The sequence below is a fragment of the Hemibagrus wyckioides genome, linkage group LG02, assembly GCF_019097595.1.
Source record: "Hemibagrus wyckioides isolate EC202008001 linkage group LG02, SWU_Hwy_1.0, whole genome shotgun sequence".
NCBI classification, from domain to species: domain Eukaryota; kingdom Metazoa; phylum Chordata; class Actinopteri; order Siluriformes; family Bagridae; genus Hemibagrus; species Hemibagrus wyckioides.
Window position 1 is genome coordinate 6,583,928 of NC_080711.1, and position 17,760 is coordinate 6,601,687.

The 17,760-nt window shown below is 39.5% G+C and overlaps 1 protein-coding gene across 4 annotated transcripts in view; it reads right to left on the reverse strand.

Annotated features, from left to right (window-relative positions):
* The window catches only part of znf385c (zinc finger protein 385C), a 107,190-nt gene that overhangs the window by 57,386 nt on the left and 32,044 nt on the right, over positions 1-17,760 (reverse strand). Inside the window, exon 1 of one of the 4 annotated variants that reach the window (XM_058404638.1) lies at positions 2,432-2,598. The exons of the other annotated variants lie outside the window; for them this stretch is intronic. Within the exon in view, the coding sequence (XP_058260621.1) occupies positions 2,432-2,441 (10 nt within the window). The 5' untranslated portion in view covers positions 2,442-2,598. Of the gene's footprint in view, positions 1-2,431; positions 2,599-17,760 lie in introns of those variants that run through there. 4 annotated transcript variants of the gene reach the window in all.

The following is a 17,760-nucleotide window of genomic DNA, read 5'->3' on the forward strand; positions in this document are numbered from 1 at the left end:
TCAATGCTTAAATAATAATAATAATAATAATAATAATAATAATAATAATAATAATAATAATAAATCAAATCTATTAGTGCTTGACTCTATAATAGGGTCTTAAATGATTTAATTATATTAATATTCTTTCTACTAATGTAATACTAGTGTAATTATGTTTCCCATCCATATTTTTTAAGCCTATATCAAGCTGTTAATCATATTCACTTTTGATAGAAATGTGCTTTATATAGAGAAACAAATATCTAATTTATTTGCACATGTTTATATCACATGCTTTCTGTATCATTCCCGTCATATTCAGGAGAACTGGACACATGCACAAGGTTATGTATGTGTAATAACCTGCACGTCTGATCACCTAAGGGCATGTTGTGTAAAAAATAAAGCCGACTCTGTTTAAGAGAGGAAAAGATCGTGAGCTGAGACACACTGGCAATTTTATAATAACATCTAAATAATAATAACAACCTTATTTTACAACAACTTTAATTCAAACGAACAAAACGTACGCATTTTATCAGCAATGTCTTATAATGCGAAAAAACGAAAAAGCCTCGATTTCATGCTTTTTCTTGTTTGTTTACAGGAAATTGCAAATACAAAAATAGCTAAATATAAGCCCAAAGTGAAATAAATTTAAAATACCATGTAAAATGTAATAAATGATAAATAAAATAAAAACTCCGTGAATTAAATTTGAGTATTTGTATTTGTCGGGAAAATGCGCCAGAGCTTCGGCCTCGCGCTTTAAATAAAAATCATTCATTTTAGAACAAGTGAAGAAAAAATACAATTGGTGTAGTAAAGATAAATAAATCCCGCAAAAATAAATCATGGCTTTCTTATCATTGAAGCATATATTTTTTTCTGTTTTGGAAGAGCGCGAAATCAATCCGAGATCATTTTTAATTTTCCGCTTCGCTGAATCCGAGCTCGCGCGGCGCCGTTTGACCCGCAGCGGCACGAGGCCAAGCCGTGCGGGCTTCAGTCCAAACCCGCATAGCACCGCTACGACAAACTACAAACTACGACAAACCAACACTATAGATACTGGGGTCTTATATAAAATTTACACGTTTCTGGCGACACGTTTTGAAGGCCTACTGTGAGTCGGGCGCGATGAAAAAGAGCGAGATTTTATTTTAAAGTAAAATAAAAAACAAAATAGATAGGGAGAAAAAACAACAAAAACAAAATGCAAAAAAATAATGCATTTAATTATATCTCTATATTAAAAAATATATATATTAAAACCGATATAAGGTCTAACTACTTCAAATATAAAAAGACGCATATAAAAAATGCGACATGAGAGAAAACGTTTATTTTTTGCTGTTAAAAATATATATATTCTTAATTAATTAAGTAAATAATAAATGAACTAGGCCATGGTACTGAAATAAAAATAATGAAAGTGTAAATAATGTTGAAAATTCAATACACATCCTACTGCACCAAAAAGAGGGAGAGGGAAAAAAAATAAAAGGCAGAAAAAAAAATAGAGCAAGAGAATGACAGAGAAAGACACACACACACACACACACACACACACAGACAGATTAAGTTGCATGTTAAATGCCATTCCTATGCTCTCAGGCGTGCTGTCCAGTTCTCAGCTAAAACAACACACCTTTCTTCCCCTCTTTCCTTCTCTGCTCTTCTGTTTTATTCACTCGGCCCTTGCGCTGGAGGTCAGTGAGGAGGAAATGCTCCTGTTACAGCTCCGACTCATCACCTCTGCTCATTAAAGGATTCATATGGAGTGTCCAGTCTCTCTCTCTCTCTCTCTCTCTCTCTCTCTTTCTCACACAAACACACACACACACACACACAAATGCACAATGCCCTCTAAACGACACAAAGTCAGTCCACAGACGGCCGCTCTGATGCCACCCAGATGGCACAGCTCGTACCGGCATCCTCAGAAACACACTGCAGGTCCGCATTAAAGAAAGTGAGAAAGAAAGAAGGGTTTACGGAGGTCAGGGGTTTAACCGCGGTTCTGTATTGTTTCACATATCATGCACGATACATGTAATGTCACAAGCAACGAGACCTAGTGTGAGCAAGCCAAAATATGAGTGATACTCCACAATCATGCAAAATACACCCCATAACATAGACTCCGTATTCTGCAAATTATACGCAGCAAAAAAAAAACAAAAAAACAGACAGACAGAGAGATGAGAATCTTGCGCTTCAGGATACACACACTGGTCACTGAGGCTCTGTGAGGGCACACCTCAGGAGGACGCCTTACGTACTTGCACATGATTGTAGAGGAATTTCTTTCATAACATACATCATGAGGCATCACTGAGAGCACATTTTAAACAGTTTGTATTTGTATGATACATTTTTGAACATTGTCCCCACACACACACACACACACACACACCAATGCAACAATGACCAGCTTGTGACTTACCGATCAACATGTCTGTGGAAATCAATCCAAGGTTTTATTTTTTCCCCCAAAAAAACAGATCACAGTAGACGATTTTTGACTTTTCGGCACTTGCTTCTCTTCAGTGACGTGCGCTCTCGTGCACCGGCGCAAGGGAGGAACGCCACATGAGCTCAGCACTGCTCCCTCCACTCATCCATCGAGAAGGAATGGAAAGAGAAGGGAGGGGTGCAATCATCAGCCTCTCTCTCTCTCTCTCTGTCTTTCTGCCTTTTAACCTGAACATATGGGGAAATTAGCTGGTTTTATTTTCTCCTTTCATGGTGCTTGATTCCATCTAAATAACTGTGTGCGTGTGTGTGTGTGTGTGTGTGTGCACCTGTTATGCGTATGTGTGTGTGTTGGGGGGGGGTAATAACAGCGAGGTACGATGGGTTAAATCTGGCACCCACTGTTACATTAGCATACCTCTTTTCAAACAGGCCCTGGCAGGATAAGTGGGGAAGTAAATCAGGTGGAGTAAAGGAACACGATGTGCTGAAATCAGACACATCTTTCCCTTTTTTCTCTCTCTCTCTCTCTTTGCCTCAACCATCCTCATCTCTCTTCATCATTTCTCACGCTTTTATCAGTTTTTTCCCCCACTCTCCATGTCCCCTTCCTCCATTGTGCCACCTCCAGATGTGCTGAATGAGATAATCCTCAGCACCACGTTAATTATACTTTTCTTTCCCCCGCTCTGCAGACGCTTATTATCACAAACATCTCTCAATTGAACCTGTGTTAAAGAATTGCTCTGAGTATTAAGAGTCAAAAGGTTCGAAACGTCAAAATTGCAAGTAACAAAATCACTTACATGCAATGTGGTACATCATTTTAACTTCATTTTTTTTATTTCTTTTATTTTTTGAGAAGAGTATGCACCAAACCAAATGCTTGTCAAATTCCTTAAAGACTGTTTTGACATAAAAGTATTTAAATGAAAACATCATACAGTTTTGGATTTTGTTTTCTATTTATTTACCCACAGTATTGTTTTCTGTCACTAAAATTGAGATTTTTTTTTTTTTTTTAGACAAATCTGATATTTATCTGCACTTCACAAGTGCATCATTTTTCCCTTGGAAGCTAGAGGATTTTTCTGTTCTTTATTATTCCTTTTTGTAAACAAAAAATTGCCTTTGTCAAGACTGTAACTGCTGCACTGGTCACACCAATAAAGCTCAGTGAACTGAATGAAACTGAATGTAAGATCTTGGAGTGCTGCCCTCTCTGGTAGACAAGCGCAACTGCAAGTGCTATTGTTGCGTTCTTCCTCCTCTGTGTGCTGTTATCTCCTGACTCGAGCTTAATGCACACCAAATGAAATGGCAAATAACTCTATTTATTAAGGTGGTCTGGTATTTGCGACGCAGCCCAAGTGTTTGTGTGTTACGGGTACACAAAAAATAAAAAATAAAATACACTAAATTGCCAAACATTTTGGGACACCCCTCCAAATCATTGAATTCAGGTGTTGTTTTTCAGGTGTTGGGCTTGGCCCCTTAGTTCCAGTGAAAGGAACTCTTAATGCTTCAGCATACCAAGACATTTTGGACAATTTCATGCTCCTAACTTTGTGGGAACAGTTTGGGGATGAACCCCTTCCTGTTCCAACATGACTGTACACCAGTGCACAAAGCAAGGTCCATAAAGACATGGATGAGAGAGTTTGGTGTGGAGGAACTTGACTGGCCTGCACAGAGTCCTGACCTCAACCTGACAGAACACCTTTGGGATGAATTAGAGCGGAGACTGTGAGCCAGGTCTTCTCGTCCAACATCAGTGCCTGACCTCACAAATGCACTTCAAGAGGAATGGTCAAAAATTCCCATAAACACACTCCTAAACCTTGTGGAAAGCCTTCCCAGAAGAATTAAAGCTGTTATAGCTGCAAAGGGCAGAACAACTCCATATTACATTCATGTGCATGTAAAGGCAGACGTCCCAGTTTTGGTCTGGCTCGCAGTCTCTGCTCCAATTCATCCCAAAGGTGTTCTATTGGGTTGAGGTCAGGACTCTGTGCAGGCCAGTCAAGTTCCTTCAACTTGCTCATCCGTGTTTTCATGGATCTTGCTTTGTGCACTGGTGCGTAGTAATGTTGGAACAGGAAGTGGCCATCACCAAACTGACCAATGTCTGACCAATGAAATTGTCCAAAATGTCTTGGTATGTTGAAGTATTAAGAGTTCCTTTCACTGGAACTAAGGAGCCAGGCAGAACCCTTGAAAAACAACACCTGAATTCAATGATTTGGAGGGGTGTCCTAAAACTTTTGGCGATATAGTGTATGTATTCTGACATGTTTGTTTCTGTTATTTAATATTTGTCCAGTGTATAAATACATCACAAATTTACACACATAATGTCTTTTGACTCGTGTTCAAAGAATATTCATAAGCATAAAGAAAAACGTGCAAAATTACAACAGATGTGTAAGGGCTACATATACATTCCATTGCACATTTCAACTCATTATAAACAGACATTGGCATTGTTTGGAAAAATATTATGCAAGAACGAGCAACCATGGTGAAGGTAAACACGCAAATAGAAAAAAAGTTACAGAGCCAAAGATCCTAAACATTTCTGTTAGTAAAACTGGTTCAATAACATGTAGGTGGAAGCAGTCCCTGGACTGGAGGAGCAACATAACATACTCTCAGACAAATGATCAAGAATTTCAATAAAGTCTAAAAATCTATCTATCTATCTATCTATCTATCTATCTATCTATCTATCTATCTATCTATCTATCTATCTATCTATCTATCTATCTATCTATCTATCTATCTATCTATCTATCTATCTATCTATCTATCTATCTAGAAGGTAAGAGAGAAATCTTCAGTCACCTGAATTAAGTCACAGGATGACCTGAAACCAGTATACAGGTGCTTTCATTTACAGAGGAAAAAGTAGTGAAATGCATCACCACACACTCTCAGACTAATGATTTCTTGATCATTTCTAATCCTAAACCTCTCTGCTAAAATGCAAGCAGACAGATAGACATCTAAAAGCGTTCTGAAAAAACTAGTTTGGAACCATGTACAGTAATCCGCAAGGTTACGTTCCAGGACCCATCACAAATGAGGGGGTTTCGCAGAAGTTCGGTGGAGTCACTAAAAATGCTAATACTGTACAGTAAATGCTTATTTTTGGAGTTAAAACCCTAAATATGACCCCAATCATGCTCCTGAAACATTTCACTTAAAAGTTAGCTTAATACATTACCCTTAAAAAAGAAATAAATGTTTGACATAAAAAATAGAGTAAAGTACCGCCTGTATAAAAACCAAGGAAAAACATCACTGAGATCATTTATACACACTTACGGTATATAGGCATGTGTTGAACCGAGTACAAGGTGCGGGGAGATGAACCGCGACATCACGTATACAAAGCATCGTAGCTACCGGCCAATCAGCAGCTAGATAAAACTCTGTGATTGGCTACTTCCAATCCTTCCAGCCAATAGCGCATCGTAATGGCTGTACTGTACGTATGTGATATCGGCGACGTTCGTTATCATTAAAATAACATTTATATGTTATTTATATAGCTATTTTGTTAGTTTTACTTTTATATTTATATTATTAAATTAATAAACTAAAATTTTCTTAATAATTTCGCATTGAAAAGCATGAATTAAAAAGCACAAAATTAGCCGTAAACACTTTCGCAGGATTTCGCGAGGATTCGCAGATGAAAATTAGTTAGGTTCCAAAGAAAATTTCAGTTTCAGGTCAATCGTGCGAATCGTGAGAGGTTTTACTGTATCTGGTCAGATGAAAAAAAAAGAAAAACAAAGCAAATCCTGTGGCAATATTTCAGCTTGTCAGCATGTTCGGAGAGAGAAAAATTGCTTGTACACCACACCCACGGTGAAGCACGATGGTGGAAGCATCCTGATATAGTGCTGAAAAAAGCACTGGGGCGTTACACTTAGATCACTTAAATGGAGTAATGGACATATTAAAGGAAAACTGAACCTCGTTTCCTAAGAATCTAGGGGGAGAAGACAACAAACATCAGCACAAAAGTGCCATCACTGGTGGGTAAAAAAGACGGTGCAGCTAACTGCTGTCATTAAACAAAATGTAGAAAACGTGTGTGTGTGTGTGTGTGTTAGTCACTTCTCTGTGTAATTTCTTATCAAATCTGTGCACGTAGGTTGCAATAGTCTGATATGCACTAGGCTCAGCCTCAGACGTCACGCCCACAAACCGTTGGCTGGATGTCTGATGCATACGGAAGACAAAATTGGAAACACTTCAGGAGTTTCAAAGTCGAAACCTGATTGAATTCTACAGGATTTCCGGAAGACATGTGCCTGGAAACAAAGCCGTCATTCTCTCGTGGAAGAAGGAAGCTGTCGCATTTACTATCTGTGACCGTGAGCGCTTCTGAGCATCAGCTAAATGCTGGATTTTTCCACACTCGTTAATTTGCTTGACTTTCTTGAGGTCAGTTTTTGTAGAGACGTCGAGTGTACATTTTTTATGCCTCTAAATGTAATGCTGAACAAAATGAACTGTGATTGGTTGCTTTACATGTCAGTCAAACTCCCTCATGGGCAGTCATTGGACAATAAAAGCTGCGCTGGAGTCCAGACGTTCTGCCATCAGTCTGTAGGTCTGCTACACAAGACTAGACATACAGTGACTGAATGAAAGACTGAGCTATCATGAGTTCTCTGAACTAAACCAAACTAACTCACAACTTGATCTTGATCCTGAATCTTTTTTGGTCTTACTGTATAAGATGGCAGACTTTCTCTCGAATTCCTGCGTTTCTTCTCTCCTGATTGGCTGAGGCTCCTGCCAGTCACCGTGTCTGAAATCAGGGCACTTAAGTATGACATATTTATCAGAGTGACACTGTAGCTTTAAGTCTCCAGCATAAAGTTAAGTCAAATCCAAAATGGCTTCCTGTTCACTAGATACTCTCACTATATAGAGTATATACTGCACTACAGTGCCAAAAAACACACTTCCTGCATCTTAGAAATGATAAAAAACTTCCAAGTTACATCAGTTTAAAGACAGAACACGTGTTCTTATGTACATGTGATGAGAAAATAACTACATATCTTATAGATATGAGAAATAAACTGGGTTTAAAATGACATTTCTCCTACAACAAATGAAACAAGGGTCACTTAGCCAAGACATTATACAAAATGAAATATACTTCAGGTATGCTGTGTGTGTGTGTGTGTCTGTGTGTGTGTGTGTGTTTGCACTCATGCAGCCTGCAGCTTTGGACACAGACACATTAGCAATGACAGCTGTGCCCCCTTCCTGCCAACATACTACAACAAATCACACACACACACAAGCACAGACACAAACACACGAGCACAGACACACACACATGCACATACATGTGCATAAACACACACACACACACGTACACAGATATAAGTACATGCACACACACAAAGACACACACACACAGATATACATACATGCACACACACAAACACACACACACACTCATGAGCACAGACACACACACACACACACACAAGCACATGCACAAACACACACAAGTGCATACACACAGATACACGCATATACACACACACACACAAACAACGACACACACAGACACACACAGAGCTCTCCTTCCTGTTGAAGACCCTCATCACACCTCATCACAATGACATCACAGAGCTTTTCCTCGACAGTTTACCTTCAGAGTAACACTAACGCTATTCAGAAGCCTAACAAACAGTGGTAATGTACTGTTAATATTAGTGTACAGTCTGCGCTGATAGGCTATGAAGTGGCTGTGAAGAGGAATTTGGCCCCAGGAGCTGCTCTGAGGTATGTGTGATTTAACACAGAGAATCTGTGGACTGGATCAGAACCTGTGGCAATGCATGCTGTAAAACCATCAGTGGGCACATGGGGCAGTTTTTCAAGCTGATTAACCTTGTGTTGCTTTTAGAGTGTGCTTCTAATACATATATACACTGATCAGGCATAACATTATGATCACTGACAGGTGAAGTGAATAACACTGATTATCTCATCAAAAGTGGTTCAGGAATGGTTTGATGAGCACAACAACGAGTTTGAGGTATTGACATGGCCTCCTAATTGCCCAGATTTCAATCCAATCCAGCATCTGTGGGATGTGCTGGACAAACATGTCTGATTCATGGTGACCCCACCTCACAACTTAGAGGACTTAAAGGATCTGCTGCTAACATCTTGGTGCCAGATACCACAGCACACCTTCAGGAATCTAGTGGAGTCCATGCCTTGATGGGTCAGGGCTGTTTTGGCTGCAAACGGGGAACCAACACAATATTAGGCAGGTGTTTATAATTTTATGGCTGATCGAGATGCTACGCCTCATACACTTGCATTAGAGACTGTAGTGTACCTGTGTCCATGTTTCCATAATAGAAGTAAACTTTTAATAGTAGCAAACCACTGTAGCTTATAGAAATTGGATCAACATTGGATCAGATTTTAGAAATTGGAGCAAAAGAAGTAAAAACAATCTCAGGAGTCAAAATTTAACAGCAATTCAATCCAAAGATACACAGGACATTTTTCTCATGGATGCAGTGGGCAGAGTTGACACTTACCTGTCTGTATATCGGCTAACATCCTAGTTTGCTACCTAGATTAGATTTATTATCAGTAATAACATTTTAATAAACACTCTGGAGACGAGGAAGCTGGTGTGGTCGGGTTAATGTGGCATGTCACATCAATTATTGGTGAACACATCCAAAAATATTTACTGTTATTTTTAGTCAGAATGCAATGTTGGAATATTGCCAATTAAACATTTTCATTAAATCTCCTCATTTGCTCTTTGCTCTCGTACAGCAGGCAGGACTTTTTAGAAGCATCCAGTGAGGCGCCGTGTATGAAAGCATCCTTAAGGAACTTTTTCCAAGTTCTCGTTTGAAGCTCTGATTATTGTCTGTCCAAACAAACAAAACTTCCCAGTAAGTCAGTCTGCTTAGGATTCAGCTCCTTCATAAATATTTCAGCTTGTATATAATAAGGACTCTTCGTCGTCTGCTATCCCAGAGTGCAGTGGAGTGGGTGACATGTGATTGGCAGGTGAGCACTGTAGGTGATTTGCTCCAGCAGTAGCATTAGTAGTCTATTAGAGCAGCGGTCTGATGGAGAAAGAGGCATTTAGGTCTGCATCATGACCTTGGCAGCCACTTGGCAGAAAACTTTTCAGGTGAAAATGGAGGTAAATGAAGAGCTCTGCCAATCAACTCAGCCATTCATTACCTCGGCTGCAGTAGTGCACATGCATTTGGATTTGGGAAAAAGGATATCCGCACACATACGGGGGGACACACAGGGACACACAGGGACACACACACCAGTGCAACAATGACCAGCTTGTGACTTACCGATCAACATTTCTGTGGAAATCAATCCAAGGTTTTATATTGTTATATATGGACAGAGACACACCTACATTGCCATATATAGACAGAGATGCACCTACATTACTGTATATGGACGGAGACACACCTACATTGCCATATATGGACTGAGACACACCTACATTACTGTATATGGACGGAGACACACCTACATTGCCATATATGGACTGAGACACACCTACATTGCCATATGTGGACTCAGATACAGGTGTATATATATATTGTTACATTGTATACATATATTGTTATATATGGACAGAGACACAGCTACATTGCAATATATGAACTGAGACACAGCTACATTGCAATATATGAACTGAGACACACCTATTATATTGTTATATATGGACTGAGACACACCTACATTACTATATATGGACAGAGACACACCTACATTGCCATATATGGACAGAGACACACCTACATTGCCATATGTGGACTCAGACACAGCTACATTGCAATATATGAACTGAGACACACCTATTATATTGTTATATATGGACAGAGACACACCTACATTGCCATATATGGACAGAGACACACCTACATTGCCATATGTGGACTCAGACACACCTATATTGTTATATATGGACTGAGACACAGCTACATTGCAATATATGGCCTGAGACACACCTATTATATTGTTATATATGGACAGAGACACACCTACATTGCCATATATAGACAGAGACACACCTACATTGCCATATGTGGACTCAGACACACCTATATTGTTATATATGGACAGAGACACAGCTACATTGCCATATATGGACTGAGACACACCTATATTGTTATATATGGACAGAGACACACCTACATTACTATATATGGACAGAGACACACCAGATTGCCATATACGGATTGAGACACACCTACATTGGCATCTATGGACAGAGTCACACCTACATTGACATATATGGACAGAGACACACCTACAGTGCCATATATGGACAGGAACACACCTGCATAATCATATATGGCAGAGACAAACACATATACTACCATCTATAGACAGAGACACACCTACATTGTCATATATGGGCAGAAACGTCTTATATAAATAAAAACACACCTACATTGCCATATATGAGCAGAGACACACCTACATTGCCATATATGGGCAGAAACGCACCTACATTGTCTTATATAAATAGAAACACACCTACATTGCCATATATGAGCAGAGACACACCTACATTGCCATATATGGGCAGAAACGCACCTACATTGTCTTATATAAATAGAAACACACCTACATTGCCATATATGAGCAGAGACACACCTACATTGCCATATATGGACTGAAACATATCTACATTGCCATATATGGACTGAAACATATCTACATTGCCATATATATGGACTGAGACACACCTACATTGCCATATATAGACAACAACGCACCTACATTGCCATATATGACCAGACACACCTATATTACCATATATGGAAAGAAACACACCTACCTTGCCATATATGGACTCAGACATGTGCCTACATTGCCATATGGACTGAGACACACTAATATCTCCATATACAGTATGGTCTCAGCCATGCCTGCAATACCATACAAGCATTCACAGGCACATGTGCATTCCCACATAAGACTCCTAGACACACCCACCCTTCTATGTATGGACTCATAAACACACATGCATCACCAGATAGGGATTTATGGACATACCTACAAGGCCATTATTTGGAATCAATGAAATAACACACCTACATTCCCACGTATGGACTAACAGACATGCCTAGTCTGGCATACATGACATTTGTAATCTATACACTGTGGGAGGCTGTGGGAGGATCTGACAGAGCTGAAATGTGAAGTGCTTTGTGCTTTCATGTTAAACACTTTATACAGTAAAAACAATGCAGATTACAGTACAGGTTAATGCACAACAGTATACAATAGCCAAAAATAAGAGTTATAAAAAGGGATGTACGTGAAAGTGGATGTGTAGCCTCTCGTGTACAACATCAATTCAAACAAAGGTTAAGTAAACCAGGCATGGTACTCTCCCAGTGACCTGGCTCAATGTCACACACACACACACACACACACACAGTCATCTGCAGTGTGATGTGTCTCTCGTGGTGTTTTTGGGGAGAAATAAATGTTCTAATCCCTTTATCAGACCAAACAGATGCTGCCCCAGAACAAAGGGAGACCTCTCTCTCTCTCTCTCTCTCTCTCTGTATATGTGTGTGTGTGTGTGAGCAAGAGTGTGTACAGAACTGTATGTAAATGTGTGTCAAAGCTAGTCAGAAACTGTGGCGGTCAAAAGACAGACAGTACAGAAAGAACAGTGTATTCGTTTTAATTGGAATGAGCATGTACGTGTGTGTGTGTGTGTTGCAGATTGTTCTGTTTCTTGCCTGAGTTAGAGACCTGATTTCAACCTAATTACACGCTACAGATATGACCCAAGGCAAAGCCCACTCGCATGAAGCCGCCAGCCTTCTGTAATCTCTCTCTCTTTCTCTCTCTCTCTCTCTCTCTCTCTCTCTCTCTCACACACACACACACACACACAAATGAAGAACTCTGTTTATCTTGTTTCCAGTTTCTATTCACAGCCACTGCTGTCAAAGCCATAATATTACTACATATCAGGTATAATGGAAAATATAATGAAATATCAAATCAAACAGCACACAAACACACACCCCGTGCACACACACACACACACACACACACACACACACTACAAACAAATTGAGCTGGGCATGGCATGTAAAGTCTTAATGGACAATACACGTGGTGCTGATATTTATAATTTGCTTTCAGTTTCCCGGACAATCTTCCTGTATGAAAGGTACCTGGGATCATCTGTGACTATGAGCTACAACAGCAGAAAACCACATCAGGTTCCACTCCTGTCAGCCAAGAAGAGGAATTGGAGGCTACACTGGACACCAGATCACAGAAACTGGACAGCTAAAGATGAGAAAGATCTTATTTTATCATAATTATGTAAATCTTTGGTCTTACACCTAACAATGATTATACTTCGGAAGAGTAAAATGCCCAGGATGTTACAATAGAGAGTTACGTAAGTTTTTTTTTTGGAGTGTGTGTGTGAATCTCTCTCATTCTTCCATCTGCTCTTTTCATTCCAGTTTTTTTTTTTTTATCGGAGCGGTCGAGCGTAAAAATCCCCATCATCCGACACGAACGCATCTGCATACTGTACGCCATTCGTTCAACAGCCGTGAATAAATTAATATATGAATAACAATGAACGTCACAATCTCTCTCTCTCTCTTTTCTCAAAATTAACACACATGCTCAAGGATCGGACACAGAAGGACACACAAAGTCGCTTGCTGTGAGGTGTGTGTGGGTATGTGAGAGAGAGAGAGAGAGAGAGAGAGAGAGAAGGAGAGAGAGAAAGGGGGAGAGAAGGAAAAAAAATAGAAAGAGAAGCAGCAGAAAAACTCAAAGCTGCTGAGAGACGGCCATGCAGAAAATTTCTGCCTTAAGTAAATCTCTCTCTCTCTCTCTCTCACACACACACCACACACACACACACATCTTTTCACATGTGAACAAATGCGCTGCACTTAATAAGAGTGTACACTTGTGCCATCAGTCAATGTGTGTGTGTGTTTGTGTGTAAGGACTGCTCATTTCAGCTGTCATTCGCCTAATAATACCCATGATGCAACTGTCTGGACGAGTAAAGACAGACACAGAGAAAGAGAGAGAGAGAGAGAGAGAGATGAAGGAGAGAAAGAGAGACATATAGAGAGACAGAAAGAAAAACTGGAGTGAGTGTATCGCTGTCAACTCGCTCAACCAGACCAGAGCCGTAATCAGTGCCGACACAGCAGAGATGCTTCAAGGGCTGAACACACACACACACACACACACAGTCTCTCTCTCTCTCTCTCTCTCTCTCTCTCACACACACACACACACACAGTCTCTCTCTCTCTCTCTCTCTCTCTCTCTCATTCAAGCACATATAACACACATGCACTGAAATCAAAAGGAATAAAAAAGGTAATTATTATTCGAGATGTGAGGTAGGGTTGTTAAAGATAGTATTCATTACGTGTGTGTGTGTGTGTTTTGTTTTGTGTCTGTGTGTGTGTCTATGTGTGTGTGTGTGTGAAGGGGAGTGTGATATGGGGGAGAGTTTGAGGACAGAAGCCTGGAGGAATCGACAGAAGGTAAGCAGAGATAAGACTGGTACTGTGTGTGTGTGTGTGTGTGTGTATCTCTATGTTAACCAATTCCCAGTCATTGATTTTTCCCTTGAAATGAAAGCAATGCAGATAGAGAAATACACACACACACACACACACATACCCCTTTATCTCTTATAGACATATATCAGGAATATTTGCAATTTAAATAAATCCATTGCATAAATCTGAACATGTCTCCAATATTCCCTTATTGGTCAATGGATATAGATATATAGATATTTTTATATAGATATTTTTAGACGTTTTTTACAGTACATATATATATATATATATATATATATATATATATATATATATATATATATATATTCTGTAAAAATATCCATATCTATATCTATCTATCTATCACTCTCTCCTTATATATATATATATATATATATATATATATATATATATATATATATATATATATATATATATATATATATATATATATATCCATCACTGTAGCCTAAGACCAGATATCAGCCTGGTTAAGTGGAGTGGATGCTGATTTAGTTTCCTGTTGTCCAAATACTTTATTCGAGAGATCGAGAGAGAGAGAGCTGTGTGTGAAAGAGCATCATATCCACTCACACCAACAAACACACCACTGCAAGTCACTGCAATCACAACATTTCTCCATTCTGAAGTTTGATATGAACTAAAACTCTTCACCTGTATCTGTATGATTTTCTGCACTCTGCTGCTCCAACATGATTAACTGACTGGATAATCGAATGAATGCGCAGACTTTTAGCATTCATTCATCCTCAATCACCGCTTTATCCCGGTCACTTCCCTGTCTTAGATCCGGTGTTTGGTTTTTGTTATTCTGAAAGCAAATCTGCATTTAGAATGTATTATTTTTTCACATGTGAGATGAGTAGAATGATGTAAGATGTATTAATATCCTGACACAAAAAAGATGAGCAGTATTATGTTCTTTAGCACTAAGAAAACTCTTTTCAATCAAATACCTTAACACACTACAATTTAAACAACCGTACAAAAAAGTGTACAATAAGAAAGCCTTAAGCCATTCAAGGTCATCCATCCATTTTCTATACCTACTTTATTCCTAATTAGGGTCACAGGGATCTGCTGGAGCCTATCCCAGCACACATTGGGCAGGGGTACACCCTGGACAGGTCACCAGTCCATCACAACATATAGACAGACAACCACACACACACACACTCACTCATATGGGCAATTTAGAATTACCAATCAACCTAACGTACATGTTTTTGGACTGTGGGAGGAAACCGGAGTAAACCCACACAGGCACGGGGAGAACATGCAAACTCCACACAGAAAGGAGCCCGTCTGTTCGAACCCGGGATTCGGACCCAGGACGTTTTTGCTGTGAAGCAACAGTGCTAATCACTAAGCCACCATGCTGCCCCTCAAAGAAATATACATTTTTTTAATGACTGAACCCTCAGAGCCTTGGACTGTACATTAGATTACTGAAACAAGCAACAGCCAATCAACTGCTAGAACTTAAAAACAATAAAATTACATGGAAGACTGAGACAAATTACAGGACTCTCCTGGCCAGCTTCACTTTATTAGAAACTAGTGCAGATTCCTTCAATATCTTAAGATTTGGAGCCACAATGAATCATTTGTATCTGTCTCTTTACACCAAAGAGATGAGATTCTGTATCAAAGAGATGTCTGGTTTCAAAATCTGTTACTATTGTATGTCTAGCGTTTGGCAGAAATGATTCTTTAGGGCAGCTGTGTGTGTGTGTGTGTGTGTGTGTGATAGCTGAGCTAGAGTTGAACAAGTGCTACAAAATTGGAGGCCTCACAAAGGAGAGAGACAAGCAGAAGCAAACAGCAAAGATATTGTGTGTGTGTGTGTGTCCTATAGTATTAAAGCTTGCTGCACTGCTGTTTACTCTCAGGGAGGGCTGCCTACTTTAATTTAACTCCAATCATGATGTCTTACAGCAGCCAAAAGGGCTAATCAATGATCTTTTGTGTCCTTGGGTGGATGAGAGAGAGAGAGAGAGAGAGAGAGAGAACACACATCCTCTTTAACAGCCAGTCAGTAGTCTGGTTTCTGAGGGGGCGTCTCCATGCCAAGCGTTTCCGTGGTGAGCATGTTCCGTTGCTATGTAATTATGGTCCATTCGTATGATAGCTTGCACCTGAAGTGGGTCTGACTGCTGTGTGTGTGTGTGTGTGTGTGTGTGTGTGTATAAGTCTGTATGTGTTAGAATATAAAGTAACCCAGCCATTTGCGAGCTTGTGGGCAGGCAGGAATAGTGTATGCATCTATTGGTATATTGTTTTAGCTTAATATGCTCTTATATGTGCTTATGCTTGAACTCAGTGTTTAACATGACCACATGACCACTAGTAACATTTCTCAGGACAAATACAGAAGTAGCATGTGATATTGACCGTGTATGTCATCGTTACTGCTTTAGAATGTGACGGAGGAAAAAGTTTTTAAGATACTTAAAGGGATTTTTCCAATTCTGGGGTCACGACCTCTGACGGATCACTGGACTTCAAGTCAAATAGCTTAGGAAATAAATATAAAAAATCTAACAAATAATAAGGAATATCAGAATAACTATGCAGACACATATGTCGTCGGTTCACTACTGTTCCTTAATTAGACCACGTTTGATAGATACTGACCACTGCAGACCGGGAACACCCCACAAGAGCTGCAGTTTTGGAGATGCTCTGATCCAGTGGTCTAGCCATCACAATCTGACCCTTCGTCAAACTCGCTGAAATCCTTACGCATTTCCATTTTTCCTTCTTCTAACACATCAACTTTGAGGACAATGTTCACTTGCTGCCTAATGTATCCCACCCACTAACAGGTGCCATGACGAGGAGATCATCAGTCTTATTCACTTCACCTCTCAGTGCTCATAATGTCATGGCTGAAAGGTCACAACAATAATGAGGAGGATCTTCAAACGACGACTAAAGACCTACCTCTTCCTGAAACACTTACACTAGCTCTTATTTTCCCTGTTTTTATGAAGTGTTATATGTTGTACGGTAAATAATTAAATAAAATAAAAAACACCAACTCAATTGTAGGCTTATAGGATCCTAAGCACTTTTGGATAAGAGCGTCTGCCAAATGCCAGAAATGTAAATGTGAATGTAATAACATAAACAACCAAAGGACAAGAACTGTGGTAGCTATGGGCTCTAAAGAGGGGGAGGTAAAAAGATCTGGACCACAAAGAGGCTACACAAACTATTTAGAGTGAAATTAGTCTGGATTTTATTACTGAAGCTATAGGAATGTGAGCAGCTCCTCCCCCTGGACCAGGGCAGAAGAAGAGGCTGGATTTTTCTCAACGTTCAATCGGTTTACTTCAGGGAAATTCACTAATTACCCCTTTGTGTGATTGACATACAGACTGACTGCTACACAATGTGTTGCTATGTGTTCATGTTTCGTTGTACTTAGTTCCCTTGTGTATGATTTTTTATTTGTTTATTATTTCCTTTTGTAACCACTGTACAGTACGCTGGTCCGCTGTTGTCGTTTTCAACCCTTTAACGACCAATTTTATTCGCCTTATGGGAAATTTTTCGCTTAGTATAATTGAATGAATTATTTTATCACCGTGAGTCTGATATAAAATGAGTCAGGACTCTGAGATGTGTGTTTTTCCCTCTGTTG